The sequence below is a fragment of the Neomonachus schauinslandi genome, chromosome 13, assembly GCF_002201575.2.
Source record: "Neomonachus schauinslandi chromosome 13, ASM220157v2, whole genome shotgun sequence".
NCBI classification, from domain to species: Eukaryota; Metazoa; Chordata; class Mammalia; order Carnivora; family Phocidae; genus Neomonachus; species Neomonachus schauinslandi.
The window spans coordinates 29,965,109-29,985,818 of record NC_058415.1 but is presented as its reverse complement, the minus strand read 5'-3'; the positions used below and the strand labels follow the sequence as shown (position 1 = coordinate 29,985,818).

The 20,710-nt window shown below is 39.5% G+C and overlaps 1 protein-coding gene across 2 annotated transcripts in view; it reads left to right on the top strand.

Moving 5' to 3' along the window:
• Positions 1-20,710, top strand: part of SLC35D2 (solute carrier family 35 member D2) — a 57,681-nt gene that overhangs the window by 1,503 nt on the left and 35,468 nt on the right. For both annotated transcript variants that reach the window (XM_021677905.2, XM_021677906.1), the window contains exons 2-4: positions 6,869-6,902; positions 9,356-9,442; positions 16,684-16,751. In XM_021677905.2, coding sequence (XP_021533580.1) covers positions 6,869-6,902; positions 9,356-9,442; positions 16,684-16,751 — 189 coding nt within the window. The remainder of the gene's footprint in view (positions 1-6,868; positions 6,903-9,355; positions 9,443-16,683; positions 16,752-20,710) is intronic.

Below are 20,710 nucleotides of genomic sequence, written 5' to 3'. Positions count from 1 at the left end.
GTTAGGCAGGGAAGGCAGGATCAGATCCTTCCTTCATTCAGTAATATTTATTAAGCACCTTTTGTGTGCCAGGCACTGTTCTAGGCACTTGGGATATCAGAGTGAATGAAGCAGATCAAAATCCCAAATGTCATGGAGCAAATATCCATCCTCCTAGAGCTTACATGGAACTTTCTAGTCAATCAGTAGATAAACTGGTAGAATTTATATTATGTCAGATGCAGTTGTGTGGTCAGGAGAAAAAAGTAAGGGAAAGGGAGTTAGGGAGTGTGGGCATGGGAAGGAGTTTGCCATCTCCTGTGATCAGTGAAGCTTCACTGAGGAGGTGACATTTGAGCCAAGAGATGAGTGAGGCGAGGGAAATGAGGGAAGAACATTGCAAACATGAAAGAGAAAGGTGTTTGGGTGGGAATGGTACTAGATGAGGTCCCAGGGTAATGGATTGCTAGATCGTGTAGGGCCTTTGAAGCCACCGTGGAGGCTCTGAGGGAGATAGGAGCCACTAGAAGGTGCTGAGCAGAGGAGTAACATGAACTAAATCCCTTCGGTTGCTGTGTTGAGAGCAGATATTGGGGGACCAGGGTGGAAGCAGGGAAACCATGATAAATAGTTTTGATTTTAGTCTAAATGCATTTGGGAGTCCCTTAGAAGGTTTTAGCATGAGGAGTGACATGACATAATTTGTGGCATTAAGAAGATTTCTTTGGCTGGCGGGTGGTTGGAGAACTGATGGCATTGGAATCAGGGAGAGGAGCTAGGAAGCAATTGCTGTTTTCTAGATAATTCTGAGATGGCTTGGGACTGGGGTGAGGGGTAGCAGCAGATATGGAGGAAGAGAGAGATTTGGGATATTTTTTGGTGATCCTGCAGACCTACAAGGTCTCTACCAGTGTGTTGCAAGCATGCTTGTTGGTGTCCATGGAAAACACAAATGCTGCCTCAAAGAAATTAGAATGAACATATACCTAAACCTGTATCATTTAACACATACAATGCAAACTAATGAAAGAAAAAGAAAACTTAAGCCATCTATGATAAGAAACAAGAGAATGGTATTAAAAGGCTTGTTTGGGAGTGGTTGACAGTTACGTTGGATGAAGTTTGAAGGTCAGTCTTGATTTTCTGCACTTGAATGAGCTGTGTGCTCTCTGGCCATGGCAGTTCACTGCCTCCAAAAACATGTGTCTTCTTGTTGGAAGCAGGGACCAGTAAACACTGGTTAAGTGCTTCGAAGATGAAGGGCAGTATCCAACCGGGAAGAATTATTATTGTATGAGACATCTATCTCATGCTCTAGTCTTTCCATCTTTAAAATTTTGAGTTCCGTGATTGAAGGAGGAAATGGAGTTTTTGTCTGTGCAAGACAAAACTCTTTCAATCCTTAGAAGTAAACATTTCACATTTCTGTAACGTAATATACAGTCGGAGAAGCCTGTTCAAATAACATTGTTCGTTCTCTAATCTCAAAATGCTTTAGGAGCACATTTTTGAGGGGAAGAGGGTTGGGTTAATTTCGTTGCAACAATAAACCTTAGAAATCTGATCCAAACATTAGCTATTTGAAGATAGAATGTTGTGTTGTAGAACAGAAGGAAGGACATTTCAATAATTACCTAATCCACAGGGTCATGGGAATGTAGCTCAAAGGATGTTTTTTTCTCTTCCATTTTGAACAGATTGTTTCTGTTTGGGGTACAAGACCGATGGGTGGTCTTTGTTCTTTGTTAGACTTCTCTGGTTCATTGTAAATGCTAGATTTATCTGATTGGACAGAGAGGTCTTTGAAGGATGTGAACTCTCAGACCCTGTTAAGGTGAGAGGGAAAAGGAAGGTCATCCAAGAATCTGTGGCCAGTTGGTTACACCAGTAGGTCTTTGGAATCAGATTCATGAAGGTTGTGCAGGTGGTCTGGAGTGGGCTTTTTGGTTGCCATTGTAATATACTGTTCTCTATGACATGCAAGAATTTACTAACAGTGCTTAATAAAAATATAGAGCTTAGTTGTATTTAGTTCAACAAGCATTTGCTGTAAATCTACTTCTTTATGCATCCTCCAGGACTTTGGGGATCATTTAACAGAGTGGTTTCCAAACCTGCCCGGGAATGTGAATTACTTGGAGAGGTTTTTATAAAAGCTATTGAATTGAGTCTCCAGTGGTGGGAACTAGAAAATCCATATTAAAAACAAAAACAACTCATAATTTTCTCTTAATCTGATGAACACCTGCTCTCTCCTGAAGACACTGCTCCCTTGGCCCCTGGATGCAGCTGGACCTTGGTCTCACCCTGGGTCTGGCCAGGAGGTGGGGGTGGGTCCTCTTGCCTCCCCACTGTCCAGACTTACCACTCCTTATGGTCCTCTGCGGTGGTTCTGGAGCTCCTGTCACTCACATATCAAAGAGTCCCGGTCTTCCTTTCCACCTGGACTGGTGTCAACCTTGGGGACTTCAGGATCCACCGAGGAACCCGTTTACCCGGTGTGGCCCCACTTCCTGCAGTCATTCCCAGGGCCATGTGCTCGGCCTGACCTGCCAGGTGTCCACGCCCCACGCTGCCTCCAGCTCGTGTTTGCACATCCAACCCTGCAAGTTCTTTCCCAGGCCCACTGGGGCTGGCACTTGTCCGGCACAGCCTACCACCTGCCTCCCCCCTTCACACGGAGCAGCGCAGACTGTCGTGGGAGGAAACCCACTTCTGAGCTGACAGGGTTGACTTTAAAATGATGATCACAAAACTCAACTGGCTCTCCTTCCTACCTACTAGTTTCTTCTGGGGGCTTGCTTTCCTCATCTCAGAGCGACTCCTTCCCACTTTCTCCTTCCTCCTGAACCCTCCCACACCCCTACCCTCCACTCCCCATCTCTGATACTATTGAGAAAGTAGAAACCGTCAAAGAGGCCCCCACCTTGCCCTTGCTGCTAGGATGTAGGGAGCCTTTTGTCCCCGTGGGAGGTCCAGCTCTCCTCTTCTGCAGCTCTGCTCCTCCCGCTTCTTCGATCTCCTCCTCTATTCTGCTTCAGCAACCTTCAGCCCTTGAAAACATGTTCAGGTTTCTCAACATTGCAGGGCTCAATCCTAGGACCCTAGGATCTCAAGGGAAAATAACCCATACTTGATCCCTCATGGACCCTCATTGCTCTGTTCCTTTCAGAGTCTGACTCTTCAGAAGTCTTCATAGTCTTCACTTCCTCACATTCACTCGTACAAGAATTCAGTTAAAAAATTGGAGGTTATTTAAATACAGAAATGTACAAAGAAGACAATAATAATTATCTATATTCCCACTACCTAGAATCAATATCTTGAAATATCTATTAAAAAAAATTTTTTTTAAGTAAACTCTGTGCCGAATATGGGGCTTTAACTCACGACCCTGAGATCAAGAGTCACATCCACTCACTGAGCTAGCTAGGTGCCTCTCTCTCTCTCTCTTTTTTTTTTTTTTTCAAGAAAAGTCATTCTGCCATGATCATTACAAAGAATTCAAACAAAAGAAAAATATTAAGGTGAGATTTTAAGAAATACTATAAAGATGTATAGATTTACTTTTTAAAAAAGATTTATTTATTTGAGAGAGAGCGCTCAAGCGTGTGTGTGAGCAGGGGGAGGGGCAGAAGGAAAGAATCTCAAGCAGACTCCCCGCTGTGTGCAGAGTGGCCCCAAGATCATATATATATACGCCACATCTTTATCCGTTCATCTGTTGATGGACATCTGGGCTCTTTCCATATTTTGGCTATTGTGGACACTGGAAAGAGGGGCTTTAATTTAATTAATTAGTTTTTTAAGTATCACCTAGGTGCTCCCCACCCCCAGCACTTTTCATGGTGAAAAGTTTCAAGCATACAGAAAAATGGAAGGCAGAGTACAATGAATACCCATATACACATCACTGAATAATGAACATTTTATTATATTTGCTTCCCGCCCCCACCAGAAACCATTGAAAGTAAGTTGCAAACATCATGATACTGCACTCCAAAATATTTTAACATGTCTCTCCTGAAATAGGGATAGTCTCCTGCATAGTATCATTTTTGCTTTTAACAAACTTTAATGATTTCCTAAAGTAATCTAATACCATCCCAGTTGTCCCAAGATATTTTTATGGTTGTTTTAAACATTTAAATCAAGATCCAACCAGGCTTCATGAAATGCATAGAGTTATGCCTTTATAGTTTATTTTAATCTAGAAAAGCTACTCATCCTATTTCTTCCCCATGATACTGACTTTTTGAAAAGCCTGGGCCAGGTATTTTATAAAATGTCCCACATTATGGATTGTCTGATTTATGTTTTGAAGGCTTGCTTAGCTTATTTCCCAACTGAAATTTAGATCTAAGAGCTTGATAACATTCAGATTAAATCTTTTTGGCAAGGCTGCTGCCTAGCTGACCCTGTGAACTCATATTGTATCGTATCCGGGGCTGTCCCACTGTTTGTCATGCTGGCTGCATTTGAAGGTGGGAATTGCAAGTTGCACATATGTATGAAATTTAGTTTTAACTGAATTTCAAATATTGATTTCTTTACTGTAAGTGTTAGTATTTCTTAAAAGATCCCTCTAAGATGAAGAGGTCATGAAAAACATTAAGAAGTTGATCTCATCAGGGCGCCTGGGTGGCTCATTCGATTAAGCGATTAAGCGATTAAGCGTCTACCTTCAGCTTGGGTCATGATCACAGGGTCCTGGGGTGGAGCCTCGCATGGCTTCCCACTCAACGGGGGCTCTGCCTATCTCTCTCCCTCTGCTCATGCTCTCTCCCTCTCTCTCTCTCATAAATAAAATCTTTTAAAAAATAGTTGATCTCATCATGTTTATCTTGTAAACACGTTTCAATTGTAAACACATTACAATGTAAGGCCTCCCTGCTATGAAGGGTGAAGATACTTGCCTGCTTCTTCCTGTCTCCCCTCCCCTCCTTATCTTGTTTTATAATGTAGCATCCTGTTGTGTAATTAGAATCCCACAGCTGTTTGCATCTGTTCTATATTTGAATGGATATAGTAATCAGCAACAGCCCTTTTACCACAATGTCTCCATTCCTAAATTCATTGTTTTGATTTGACACCTAATTGGTGGATTCCATTGTCAGGTAGTTTTTTTTTATGGATTTCATGGCTACTGGTTTACTTATGTAGAACATTCTTTAACAGTGTGCTTTTAGATCTGAAGATTCAGTCTATTTATTTTCCTCATGTCAACAAATTTGCTTTTTATCTTTGAATCATTTTCTCTCTTTATTGAGCTCCTTCTCTCCATGTATTATATTTTCCTCTCATCTGGTCTCTGTCTGTCCTCCGTTAAGCCTTTTCTTGTTGTTTTACTGTTTGTTTATGTTGCTGTCTTGTGGTTTCGTTTGATGTGACTGGTTATATTCTCTGGCAAGCAGACTCGGAGATGCGGAGGAAGTATAGTGGGGGGAGCTGTTAGGATCCACTCCCAGGGTGGAGTGAGGGAGGTAGGGTTTGGCTGTACTGCGAGCACAACAAAGCCTGATCCCAGGGGCTCTGGAGCTGGGGTGGCCCACCAGACTTCTCCCAAATTGGGGTGGGGGCCCTGGCCTTTACACCTTTGCACTCACCGGAGATAAGAATGCAGGTTGCTCACAGGGAGGGTGTTTGCGATGGGCAAGGCAGCTTTCTTCAGCTGAGGATGCTCTTGGGCAACTGGGGAATGAATGCTCAGTCCAGAAGGTGGTATCTGGGTGGCACAACTAATTAATTTTATTCTCCTGGTGGTGCTGTCCAGGAGTATTCCTTCTGTTTTCTTTGATAAGCTAAGTCCATTCTTTATTCTCTTCTTGCCCTCGCTGAAATAGGTGCGTTTCCCTCTGACATACAGATTGAGGGCTCGGGTGTGTGTGTGTGTGTGGGGGGGTATTTCCCTCCATTTTAGTAGCCTGAGAGAATGACTGGGAGCCAGTGTAGGTTTGGGCAGTGAGCAGGGTGTATGTGCTGCCTTGTTAAATATGGTGTGAAGTAGGGGTCAGGAGTGTGGATCTACATTACCTGGTGCCATTTGTTGAAAGACCGTCTTTCCCTCCCTGCTCTGCACTGTCATCTTTTTTTTTTTTTTTTTTAAGATTTTATTTATTTATTTGACAGAGAGAGACACAGCAAGAGAGGGAACACAAGCAGGGGGAGTGAGGGAGGGAGAAGCAGGCTTCCCGTGGAGCAGGGAGCCCAATGCGGGACTCGATCCCAGGACCCTGGGATCATGACCCAAGCCGAAGGCAGACACCTAACGACTGAGCCACCCAGGCGCCCCTGCACTGTCATCTTTGTCATATATGTGTGTATCTGTCCTCATCTCTGTTCTCATCCATTGTGTCAATGCAAAATGAACAAACCTTTTAGAATCTCTAATAGTAAGAAAGAGAGTTTTATTCGAGCCCAAGTTAGGATAGCTGCCTGGGGAAACATGCTCTTCACAGGGAAGAAAGAGCTCCAGGTAATGAATGGTTTTTACAGGGTTATATATTGTTTTTACATCTTATAAAAGCTCAGAAGATTATATATTAACATATAGGCAAGAATGACAAGGTTTTTTTTCCTCATCAATTGTAATCTTTAATTAGTCTTTTATTAGATTTGTTCCTGGGTATATTATTATTATTATTTAAAGATTTTATTTATTTATTTGAGAGAGAGGGAGAGAGAGCATGAGTGGGGGGGGAAGGGCCAGAGGGAGAGGGAGAAGCAGACTCCCCGCTGAGCAGGGAGCCTGCTGCAGGGCTCAATCCTAGGACCCTAGGACCATGGTTGGTCTAAGATTTTTTAGTAACTCCTGACATTATGTATTATAGACTGTCTGCAAACTTTTATCAGTTGTTAAAATTGTTTGTTATTCTGTGTTTTTAAACAGATTCCCATCACCAATTTTTCTTGGAATTGGACAGGTAAGTGAAAAAGAAAAATTAACTGCTTAATTAGTTGTCATCATACATGATGAAATTTTAAGTGCTTTTGTTTAAGACCATGGTTTACAAATTTATTCAGCTGGCAGAGGACCAGAGGATCATGGTACTTTTGGTGAAACAGCATGAAATATTGACACACATCTTATGTCTTTCTATAATTTAGGAATAGTTGTCTTTGGAGGAAAAAAAAAAAACAACTACTTGTTTCAACTTCCTTAATTGAATTTACCCTAAAACAAGGGGCCCGAAGACTGACAGCCTCCAAGGCCTGGTGGGCAACAAATGAATGTGTTGGAGGCTGGGGTGGGACCAGGAGCACAGTCGCCCCAGTTGAAGTGTGCAGTTGGTACTCAGTTTAAGCCACTGTGCCGAGAGGAAAAGGGCTGGGGAGATGAGATTGGGTTTACACCCTTATTATCAAAACTCTGGAGGTGCTTCAAGAGAAGCAGGGGTTTTGAATTTTTACATCAAATTTCTAAATGCTGGCAACACATTCCAATTTTTACAAAACTCTCTATGGGCCTAGCTAAACATGTTTGCATTTTGCTTTCTGCAGTTTGTGATTTTTTTGTTCTCAAGTATAAAGACAAGGTTGGGAGTGCCTGGGTGGCTCAGTCGTTAAGTGTCTGACTTTGGCTCAGGTCATGATGCCAGGGTCCTGGGATCGAGCCCCACGTCGGGCTCTCTGCTCAGCGAGAAGCCTGCTTCTCTCTCTCCCACTCCCCCTGCTTGTGTTCCCTCTCTCGCTGTGTCTCTCTCTGTCAAATAAATAAATAAAATCTTTAAAAAAAAAAAAATAAAGACGAGGTTGGATAAGCTTTCAGACTAACTCCATTTGTCTGCTTCTGAAATTTCCCATTAATATTAATTCATGGCTTGTTTACTGTCTTGATCATATGCTGGTGATTTCTAGTAGGCAAGTGGGAACAGGCACCAAAGACACCTTTTTGTTTTGTTTTTGCTTTAATTTATAGGGAGAAAAATGTAAAATTAGGACAATTGTATCTGTTAACTTAATTTTTAATTGTGAATCTTGGAAAGGATGTCATTTATATGATTAAACATTATTCTGGCTAAATGTTTTGCTGATAAGGCACTCTTTGCAACATCATTTTAGGGAAAAAAATAAGAAGAAATAATATATTTCCTTAAGGTCAAAGATATATTATCTTAATGTTTCAATGTGAAATAGGTAGAAAAGAGTACTTTAAAAGATCAGTGAATATGTGATCATGTGCCCTTAGTAATCCCCCAGGCAAATAAATTCACTGGCTTGTACTCAAAGTAAAGCCTTTCTGATATGCAATTTGTGGGGGAAGAGAGAAGCAGACCTAATTTAAAAAGTCTGAGTTGCAGAATATTTTAAGTAAGTGTTAGGATATTTCTGTAAGAATTACAAAGTAAGTTATAAATATAAACTCTAATTATAATTCAAGATGGGCTCCTGTTATATTAATCTATCATAAGTATTACATTTGTAAACTCATTAGTCTCAAGGTTTAGGATGATAATCATGTCGAAGGAGTTCTTAAATTTTTGCATCATAATATGGAGAAAATTGAGTAAGTTCTAAAATTTGCATAAGAAGATGATATTAAGATTTTTTATTTCATAATAATAATCTGGAGTATTTCTAACACACTTGATGTACTCCAGATTAATAGGGTTCAAATGAGACATTTTTGCAGGACTGGCTAGATTGAAGAGAAAAATAAATCCCTTTTAAAACTGTTTTTCTCGGGGGCCCTGGGCGGCTCAGTCCTTAAGCATCTGCCTTCAGCTCAGGTCATGGTCCCAGGGTCCTGGGATCGAGCCCCGCATCAGGCTCCCTGCTCGGCGGGAAGCCTGCTTTTCCCTCTCCCACTCCCCCTGCTTGTGTTCCCTCTCTCGCTGTATCTCTCTCTGTCTGTCAAATAAATAAATAATTAGAAAAAAATCTTTAAAACTGTTTTTCTCTTAATTTGTCTTCTGTATTATAGGAATATTGGACGTTACAGAAAGTGTGTTTGTATGTGGAGTTTGCCCCCTCACAGTACCCCCAGTCTCTATGCGGGAAGGTGACCATATGCTCAGTACACAGGAAGTATGGTCCAGAATCAAGGAGTGGCCTCGCTGACTGGTCACTCTGGCCAGTTTTGGGGACACCATTTCTTTTTTCCCCTCTGTCACCGTTCCTTGAGCCCCTTGAGATAATATGTATATGTGTGAGTCTATTTGATCTTATACTTTTTGCTTATGATTCTGATGGAATTTATACATTGGCAAGAAAAACAATTTTAATATTCTAAGAAATAGTTATTATTTAGAACCTAGAAAATGGATTTTTTGGATAATATTTTCTTTTTGATGAATGTGTTTTCTTCTGATGACTTTGTACCTCAGTCTTTCCAGATGTTTTGCTGAAGTTTCTCCCTCTCCCCCTTTTTTTTTAGATGGCAGCTACCATAATGATACTGTATGTATCCAAACTAAATAAAATAATTCACTTCCCTGATTTTGACAAGAAAATTCCTGTGAAGGTATGTGATGAAAAGTACATATAGCTTTGATGGAAGATGTGAAAATGCTATAGAATTATAAATTGATCTAAGAATACATGTCAGTTTCCACACACACTGTGCTTCCTGCTTACACTGGGTAGAGACTTTTTAATAGAGATATTATATTATTCATTCAGTTGTTCATTAAAATAATGTAATAATAGTAAAAGTGTGTGCTTAGCAATTGACATTAAATAAATGTTTTATGTCTTCTGAAACAGTAAAGCCCTACCAGGAGGGGCGCCTGGGTGGCTCAGTCATTAAGCGTCTGCCTTCGGCTCAGGTCGTGATCCCAGGGTCCTGGGATCGAGCCCCACATCGGGCTCCCTGCTCCACAGGGAAGCCTGCTTCTTCCCTCCTTCTCCCCCTGCTTGTGTTCCCTCTCTCACTATGTCTCTCTCTGTCAAATAAATAAATAAAATCTTTAAAAAAAAAAAAAAAAAAAAATCCCCACCAGGATTTGGTAAACTTTTTTTATCTTTTTTTTTTTTTTTTAAATTTTTAAATGTTTAAGTAAATATTTAGGCTTTGTGGGCCAGACCATCTCTGTTGGAACTATTCAGCTCTGCCACTGTATTATGATATATAAATGAATTGCTGTGATTGTGTGCTAATAAAACTTTATTTACATAGACAAAAGATGGGCCGGATTTGGCTTTTAGGCCCTACTCTTCTGATCTTGTTTTAAGTTTTCATTTTTAGCTTGGATCGATAAAAGCTGTGAGTGGAAGGAAGAATACAATTTGATATCCATAGAAGTATACGGGTTTTTCTGTGGTGGAACTAGAAATATAAAACCTGCCTTTCCTTCTTGGGAATGTGGAACAGAACTACCTTTTGTGAACAGTTGCTGGTTCAATAAACAGATGTTTTAAGCCAGGCATTTAGTTCTTAGAGCAATCCTATACAACAGGTGGTATTAATTGGATTATGAGGACATGTTTGGATTTAAGGAAGTTAAATCAGACTGTCAGTTCCTTGAGGGTGAGGACCTCAGACGGCTTTTTCTCTACCATGTCTCAAGGCCTGGAAAGATGCTGGCATCTATCACTAGATTATTCATTAGGCTGACTAAGCACATGTGTACAGCATCAATAATCAGGGACATTGACAAAAAGAGAAAAACAAAATACTGAAGTACAATGAAAGCTATTAACCCAATCATAATAGGAAAAATCAGAATATCGTTGGGTTTGCTTATACTTAGTTTATGATATACTATAGTTTTAAACATTTTAAAAATTTTAAAATTGTAGAATATGATCTAATATGTAGGGAAAAAGGCATCATACATGAATGTATAGTTGAATGAATACTAACCTGTGCAATCATTACCTCGGTCATGAGATGGGTCACAGAATCTCCTTACCCACTATTCTGACTTTTGTAATAATACTTTTTCTTCTTGCTTTCTTTGTAATTATTCTAATATGCATTCTTCAATTATGTTTTGCACGAATTAGTTTTGCTATTTTTGAATGTTCTGGAAAGAGAATACTGTTCTGAACATACTTAGGGTTGGATCTCAGTGCACATGTATTAGTCAGTTAGGGTTCCCATAACAAAATACCACAGACTGGGGGTGGGGGGGTAGGGCTTAAACAACAGGAATGAGTTTTCTCACAGTTCTGGAGGCAAAAAAGTCCAAGATCAAGGTGTCAGCAGGGTTGGTTTCTGGTGAAAGTTCATTCCCTGGTGTGTGGACAGCTGCCATCTTGCTGTGTCCTGATGTGGCCTTTACTTTGTATGTGCACACTCCTGGTGTCTCCTTCTTAGAAGGACATCAGTCCTATTGGATTGAGCACCATCCTTATGACCTCATTTAACTTTAATTACCTCTTAAAAACCTTATCTCCAAATATAGTCACATGGGGGTTAGGGCTTCAAGATATGAATTTTAAGGGGACACAATTTAATCTAAAAATGGCACTTGTGGCATGAGTTTCTCTGGGAGGTATATCAAGAAGTGGAATGGTGAGGGTGCCTGGGTGGTTCAGTTGTTGAACGTCTGCCTTCGGCTCAGGTCATGATCCTGGGGTCCTGGGATTGAGCCCCATGTTGGGCTCCCTGCTCAGCGGGGAGCCTGTTTCTCCCTCTCCAGCTCCCCCTGCTTGTGTTCCCTCTCTCCCTGTCTCTCTATGTCAAATAAATAAAATCTTAAAAATAAAAAGAAGTGGAATGGTTGACTCCTATCCTATGCATATCTGCAACTTGAGTAAATAATGTCAAAATGTTCTCCAAGCTGGTTGTACCAGTTCACACTCCTGACGAAAGTGCATGAAAGTCCCTGTTGCTCTGCATTCTTGCCAATCCTTGATATGTCAGTCATTTTATTTATTTTTTTCACTTTTTGCTATTTTAATTACTGTGTGTCAATATGTCAGTCATTTTAAATTGTGCTAATCTGGTGGGCGTATAATGACTTCTTGGCCTTTATTTGCATTTTCTTCGTGATTAATGAGGGTTTTTTAAATGCCCATTTTGGATATCCTCTTTTGTGAAGTACTTGTTCAAGACTTTTGCCCATTTTTCTATTGGGTTGATGTCTTTTTCTTACTGATCTGTATAGGAGTTAAAAAAATGAATTAATGATAATCCTCTTGTTAGTTATATACAGTACTACAAATACATTTTCTACCTCTGGGGCATATCTTTTTATTTTCTTTATCCCATGTGTTTATCATGTATTTTTTTATCATGTATTTCCTATCATGAGCAGGAATCCTAATTTAAAGATAGTTAAATTTTTTTTTTTAAAGATTTTATTTATTTATTTGACACAGAGAGACACAGCAAGAAAGGGAACACAAGCAGGGGGAGTGGGAGAGGGAGAAGCAGGCTTCCCGTGGAGAAGGGAGCATGATGCGGGGCTCTATCCCAGGACCCTGGGATCATGACCTGAGCCGAAGGCAGACACTTAACAACTGAGCCACCCAGGCGCCCCCTAAAGATAGTTAAATTTTATCAGCCTTTTCCTTTATGATTAATCACTATTCTTCTTTAGGAAATCCTTCCTCACTTTGGGGTTATGATGATATTTTTCTAGATAAAAGGTATATATAGTTTTTCAGAATTAGGTTTTTAATCTGCTTGCAGTTAATTTTTGTGGATGGTGTGAGATAATGGCCCAATATCATTTTTTTTTCCCAAATGAGCACTCACTTGTCACAGACTTAATTGAAAAGTATATCTTTAACATTGTGCCACTCCTGTCATGGCACTATTATTCACATATGTTATTTCTGTGTTCTCCATGTCTTTTAATTTGTCTATTTGTGTTTTCTGCACCATTACCACACAGTCTTAATTACTATAGCTTTGTGGAAAGTTTTGCTATCAACTAGAGCAAATCTTTCCTTCTTGTTCTTGATCCTTCACATTTCTATATGGATATTGGAAGCAGCTTGTCAAGTTTCAGAAAAATAACCTTCTGTGATTTTAATTGGATTTCATTGAAGTTATAAGTCAATTTGGGACAAATTGATATTTTTAAAGTATTGAATCTTTCAATCCATGAAAAAAGTATACATATACCTTCTTTAATTGCCTGCAGTAAAATTTTATAATTTTCTCTGTAGAGTTCTAACATTTCTGTTAGTTTATTCCAAGGTACTTCTTCCTTTTTCTTTATTTTTGTTCTTGCATATATCTTTAAAAAATATATTTTTTGGAAAATTAGAGGGACATATTTTTCTATTACATTTATATATTGTTTTTGTATCTGCAAAATTATAGAATATTAATCATAATTTATTTCTGGTTTCCTTTAGATTTTTCTACATTCACTGTCAGGTCATCTGCAAAAAATGACAGTTTTGCTTCATTCTTTCCAACATTCTAACTTTTATTTCTTTTACGTGCCTTATTCTATAGCATAGGACCCTCAGTGCAATTTTTGATAGAAATGGTAATACTGACATCTTTGATCTCAAAGGGAAAGCTTTTAACATTTCACCATTAAGTATGTTTGCTGTAGGTTTTTTGTAGATACCTCATATGCCTGTTCCAGTTATCTTTTTTTTTTTTTAAAGATTATTTGCAGGGGGAGGGGCATATGGAGAGGGAGAGAGAATCTCATGCAGCCTCAGTGCTGAGTGCAGAGCCCAGTTCAGGGCTTGAACTCGACCTTGAGATCATGACCTGAGCCGAAACCAAGTGTTGGACACTTAACTGACTGTACCACCCGGGCACCCCTGTCCCAATTATCTTATGCTGCAGAACGTAGTGACTCAAAACAGTAATTGTTGTATTATTTCTCAGAGTTTCTGTGGTTAAGGTATTAGAGACAGTCTCAACTGGGTAGTTCTGGCTTAGGGCTTCTGTATGGTTTCTGACAGACAATAGCAGAGTGGAAACAATGATGGGTGTTCTGGTTGGTACAGCTGGGAGCTGGTCACAAATCTTTCTCTCCCTATTATCTCAGGCTTCTCTATGTGGTTACTCATGTAGGCTAGTTTGGGCTTCCTTACAAAATGGCAGGCTCTGGGGAGTCAAAATGGTTACACAATACTGAATTCTTCAAGGGCAGGTGTTGCAGCAAGCAGGGCAAAACGACCTTGCTTTTTATGACTTAGCCTCAAAGGTCACATAGCATCATTTCATCTGTACATTATTAGTTGAAACAGTCCCATGCAATTTTACGTGGAAGGGACTTAGAGCCTACCTCCGGATGAAAGGAAGGGTCAAAGTCACATTTTAAGAGCATGTGAAATGGGGAATACTATTGCAGCCATCATCTCTAATTGTGGATTTGTCTATTTCTCTTGATATTTCTGTCAGCTTTTTTGTTTGTTTTGTTTTATTTTATTTATTTTGAGTCTATATCATTAGGTGCCTAAAAATGTAACTAGTTAAATCTTACAGGTAAAGTGTTTTAATTATAGTTGACCCTTGAACAACACAGGCTTGAACTGCATAGGTAGATTATATGTGGATTTTTTAAAAAGATCTTTTATTTATTTATTTTAGAGAGAGAGAAAGCAGAGGGGAGGGGCAGAGGCAGAAGGACAAGCAGACTCCCTGCTGAGCAGGGAGCCTGATGCAGGGCTCAAACCCAGGACCCTGAGATCATGATGTGAGCTGAAGGCCAGAGGCTTAACTGACTGAGCCACCCAGGTGCCCCTACATGGATTTTTTTTTTTTTTTTTAATAAATACAGTACAGTGCTATAAATGTTTTCTCTTCCTTATGATTTTCTTAACATTTTCTTTCCTGTAACTTACTTAATTGTAAGAATATAGCATAAAATACATATAAAATAAAAATATGTGTTAATTGTCGTTTATGTTATTACTAAGGCTGTCGGTCAGCGGTAGGCTATTAGTACTTAAGTTTGGGGGAAGTCAAATTATACATGGATTTTCCACTGTGCAGGGAATTGGCATCCCTAAGCCCTGCATTGTTCAAGAGTCAACTGTATATGAGGTGGACCTTCTCTGTTTGAGTTCTTTTAGTGTTTCCCTGGAAGTTATAGCAGGCATACTTAACTTGTCAAATTCCAAATTAGATTAATAAGTGTGACTTCCCCCTTAACAGTGTAGGGACTTTTACCCATTTACCCCTCCTCCCAACCTAATATGCTCTTGTCAGCAGATACTTTAATACTCTATTTTATGTAAATCTCTCAGTATATATTTTTTCTTTTTTAAAAAGCCATCAATGTTTGTTTATATTTACCCATGTATTTACTGCTTCCTTTGCTTTTCTTTCCTTTCTGCATCCCACACTTTCCACTGTCCTCCTGATTAAAGTACCTCCTTTAGAATTTACTAGTGGTGGGCTTAAATTCCCTTAGTTTTTGTTTGTCTGTAAAAGACTACAGTTTTCCTTGGCTTTTGAAAGATATTCTTGTTGGGGGTAGCATTCTAACTTGACAGATCTTTGAGGATGCCATTCTACTGTCCTCTGGCTTCCATTGTTTCTCTCTGGGTTTCTGTTCTCACTTTAGTTTTGGCCTGGGGACTCACCATCTTCCCACATGTTTGATGCTCTTATGAAGGTTTTAAATTATTTTATGTAGCATTTTTAATTGTTTTCAGTGGGGAGATTAACACAAATAATCTAGCCCACTGTTTATAAAAACTAGAAGTCAGTATTTTTTTGTTGTTGTTTGTTTGTTTTTTTGAGTTATATATGGAAAGTGGGCAACTGATTCTTTTCTGCCTAAGAACTTCTAAGATAAGTTGTACTATCCCAGGAGTGTTACTGTTGAGCCAGTTGTAGGCTGTCAACCAGAATGTTGTGAATAAGGGGAAGGTCCTAGGTTTGAGGTCCTCTCTTCTTCGTGTCTTCTTTCTTGAGCAAATCTCCTGATAATAAAATTTTATAATTTTTTTGGGGGGGTAAATGACACTTAGTATTTCAAAATCCTTCAAAGAATATCTTATCTGAGTTACCTGCTTAATGTCTTTTTAGTGGAAAAAGAAATGCTGGACTCACCTTGATAGCTATGGATTATTATATCAGTCAAAAAGTTCTCAGTTACTGTGTGACCTTATGAAAGGATATATATATTTTTTCATTCATGGAAGACTAGGTCTTACATTTTTGTGTGTTTCTTCAGTATGTTTTGAACAATACTTCTCTTGACAATCGGAAAATAATCCAGGAGCTCAGAGCTCAGTAAACCTAATTCAAGTACTACTGGTACATTGTTTAACCTTGGTAGATACGTAATCGTTCTTGGCCTCGAAAACAAAGTAACTCCAAAGTAATATGGCTGGTAGACACAACTTTTTGAAAGGGTCACCACCCTTGTGACATCCCAGTGAGATATGAACCTTTGCTGTAATCCAGAAAAGTACATAATGCATAGATAACAAGTTTGTATGCCTTCTCAAGGGGCCTTCTGAACCTTATGCATATACTATAAATACCCATCCTCCACTCACCAACTCAGCCAGGTGTCTCCACTTAAGAGAGGTGCTTGTTCAGAGCCTCCCTTTAGGGAGATAGTCTGCTAATGTTGGTAAGGTCAACATTTCTGTTTTAACGCAGTTCCACCCCTCCCCGCCATGGTTACAGATATCACTGCCCACCTAACTATTTTGGTCACATGGAGAAACTCATGACGTGTTTTAGATTGTGGAAAATTCACAGTTGTTACAGGGAAACAGACTCAAATGATTTGCTTACTGACAGGAAGTGTCACCATTTATATATGTGAAGGAAAATCGTTATTGGAGTTCTAATCAAATATTCTTTCTTTTTTTTCATGGAAGCTGTTTCCTCTGCCTCTCCTCTATGTTGGAAACCACATAAGTGGATTATCAAGCACAAGTAAATTAAGGTAAGTGCAGGAGAATGGTTGATGGGAGGTTGTTGACTCATTTGTTTCCAGTGGTACGAAGACCAAGTTTGATTTTGAATATACTGCATGGGCTACATACAGAAGACAATAATATTTACTAATTTAAGAAAACTAAGTGGAGTTTTGAGTTTAATTTGCTAATGTTTTTAGGAAAGTTAAAAAGCTGATTTTTTTCCCTTTATATTCGAGTCTGAACATAGAATGTGAGATCTGTGGGCATGAAGACAGAGAAGGTCCTGATTTATCCAGGAGGATTTATTTACATTGTATATTCAATATCCAATTCATTTATATGAATGGTTCTGTGTAACTGGTTTTATCATGGTTTTGTAAAAGCAGGAACATTCTGTCAGATTTGGTGTAGTTCAGGTTTGGTACAGAGAAAAAGAAGTGACAGATGTAATTTTTAAGTGTGTTATATACTTCTGAAATTTGCATTTGCATATATTTTAGGGTCCTTTGATTAACTACTTTTGTTAAAAGTCACTATAAAAAATGGAAATGGAAGTATAGAAAGACCAAGCCACTCTCTACATCAGAAAACTTGGATGCAAGATATGTAGCCTAATTAACACACATGAATGCAGGTGTAAATAATGAGAAAATGAAGTTTGTGCAAAGGGTGACAGAGATTGAGGTAAACCCTGTTAGTTTGGTGAGAGTAACGGGGCAGGTAGGAGGTAGACCAGAAGGAGAATGTTGTATAAAACAGACAACTGAAATCAGACCTGTTGTCTTTCCTCTTTTTGGAAAGGACAGGTTGTGGTTGTGGAAAACAAAATGTGAAATATTGGCTGTAGTTATACATTTTAGTCGGATTTTTGTTTCTTTCTGGAATCAGGAAGATCAATTTTCCTTATTTGTCTAAAATTGGTATTAAAGTGTCACGTGGGAGGTGCTATCCCTGCGTTCTCATGTATCCTGTTGGCCTGTCTCTGAGTGAGTGCGCCTGCAGCTGTGGGGGATGGCTTCACTCAACACTGACAGCTGCCACCCCTCACACTGGAGGGCTCTGGAAGTCTCTGCTTTGTAGATGAGAGCTGCTGCTTTTTTTTTGAAAGTGATTTTAGAAACATCCTTATTACAGGTGTTCTAAAATGCTCTGCATGCATTGCAGGATGTGTATAACTTCCATTCACTGATACAACACTGTTCTCAAGTAGCAAGCAGGTAGCAATGTTAGAAATATCTTTATTACAAGTGTTCTTAAACACTTTCTACATGCATCTAGAAGGGGGGGGGGCACTTCTTGGGTGCCGTGGGGCTTTCTGGAAGAGAGAAGGAAGCAGAAAATGAGACTGAGGAGGAAGAAGGATCGTTTATACATGGTGTCATGTAATGCATTCCTCTATGACTCATATTTTCCATAAACTGGTAGTTGGTTCTACGGGTTTGATCATCTTCAGGTTCAGTTTTTCAGGCAAGATCAGTTTATTGGTATGTTGGGTGCTTCCTACTGCATCATGGGACACATAATGTTTTAGCCCACTTTTTAAAAAATAGCTTTTTGAGGTATAATTGGCATAAAGTACACATAATTAAAATGCACAATATGATAAATTTTGACCTATGTATACATCTGTGAAATCCATCACAATATCCAACACCCACAGAAATTTCCTCAAGTGTCCTACTTATAATGATATTAAATTGATCAATTCCCCTTTTAATAATTTTAAGGGATCAGTCTGGCCCCTTCATTAGAAAGTGTCCCATCACTCTTTAACCTAATGGATTTAGCATTCATTGATGATAATTTTCTAAATCCATTATTTCATTACAAGTTACAGTATGGTGATCTTCTAACTATATCACCCCATCTGCATGTGTTGTCTAAAGTTTAATAAGTACAAATTTGCACCATGTCACACAGGAAAGGCAGGATGTAAGCTTTATTTATACATGTTCAGAATAATAAATAAGTGTCCTGTCACCTTCAGTGGTGACCAGTGAGTTTTTGTTAATTTTTGTTTTTTTGCTATCATTATAAACTCATGACTTTTCATTTATTTGATAGAAATCTTTTGTCAGATACGTGTTTTGCAAATATTTTCTCTGTCTGTAGTTTGTCTTTTCATTCTTTTTTTTTTATTCTTATGTTAATCACCATACATTACATCATTAGTTTTAGATGAAGTGTTCCATGATTCATTGTTTGTGCATAACACCCAGTGCTCCATGCAGAACGTGCCCTCTTTAATACCCATCACCAGGCTAACCCATCCTCCCACCCCCTCCCCTCTAGAACCCTGTTTGTTTTTCAGAGTCCATCGTCTCTCATGGTTCGTCTACCCCTCCGATTTCCCCCGCTTCATTCTTCCCCTCCCGCTACCTTCTTCTTCTTCTTTTTTTTTTCTTAACATATATTGCATTATTTGTTTCAGAGGTACAGATCTGAGATTCAACAGTCTTGCACAATTCACAGCGCTCACCAGAGCACATACCCTCCCCAGTGTCTATCACCCAGTCACCCCATCCCTCCCACCCCACCCCCCACTCCAGCAACCCTCAGTTTGTTTCCTGAGATTAAGAATTCCTCATATCAGTGAGATCATATGATACATGTCTTTCTCTGTTTGACTTATTTCGCTCAACATAATACCCTCCAGTTCCATCCACGTCGTTGCAAATGGCAAGATCTCATTCCGTTTGATGGCTGCATAATATTCCATTGTATATATATACCACATCTTTTTTTTTTTTTAAAGATTTTATTTATTTATTTGAGAGAGAGAGAATGAGAGACAGAGAGCACGAGAGGGAAGAGGGTCAGAGGGAGAAGCAGACCCCCCACTGAGCAGGGAGCCCGATGCGGGACTTGATCCCGGGACTCCAGGATCATGACCTGAGCCGAAGGCAGTCGCTTAACCAACTGAGCCACCCAGGCGCCCCTATACCACATCTTCTTTATCCATTCATCTGTCGATGGACATCTTGTCTCTTTCCACAGTTTGGCTATTGTGGACATTGCTGCTAGAAACATCGGGGTGCACGTACCCCTTCGGATCCCTACTTTTGTATCTTTGGGGTAAATACCCAGTAGTGCAATTGCTGGATCATATGGTAGCTCTATTTTCAACTTTTTGAGGAACCTCCATACAGTTTTCCAGAGTGGCTGCACCAGCTTGCATTCTCACCAACAGTGTAGGAGGGTTCCCCTTTCTCCGCATCCCCGCCAACATCTGTCGTTTCCTGACTTGTTAATTTTAGCCATTCTGACTGGTGTGAGGTGGTATCTCATTGAGGTTTTGATTTGGATTTCCCTGATGCCGAGCGATATTGAGCACTTTTTCATGTGTCTCTTGGCCATTTGGATGTTTTCTTTGGAAAAATGTCTGTTCATGTCTTCTGCCCATTTCTTGATTGGATTCTTTGTTCTTTGGGTGTTGAGTTTGATGAGTTCTTTATAGATTTTGGATACTAGCCCTTTATCTGATATGTCATTTGCAAATATCTTCTCCCATTCTGTCGGTTGTCTTTTGGTTTTGTTGACTGTTTCCTTTGCTTTGCAAAAGCTTTTTATCTTGATGAAGTCCCAATAGTTCATTCTTGCCCTTGCTTCCCTTGCCTTTGGCGATGTTTCTAGGAAGAAGTTGCTTCGGCTGAGGTCGAAGAGGTTGTTGCCTGTGTTCTCCTTTAGGATTTTGATGGACTCCTGTCTCACATTGAGGTCTTTCAACCATTTGGAGTCTATTTTTGTGTGTGGTGTAAGGAAATGGTCCAGTTTCATTCTTCTGCATGTGGCTATCCAATTTTCCCAACACCATTTGTTGAAGAGACTGTCTTTGTTCCATTGGACATTCTTTCCTGCTTTGTCAAAGATGAGTTGACCATAGAGTTGAGGGTCCATTTCTGGGTTCTCTATTCTGTTCCATTGATCTATGTGTCTGTTTTTGTGCCAGTACCATGCTGTCTTGATGATGACAGCTTTGTAATAG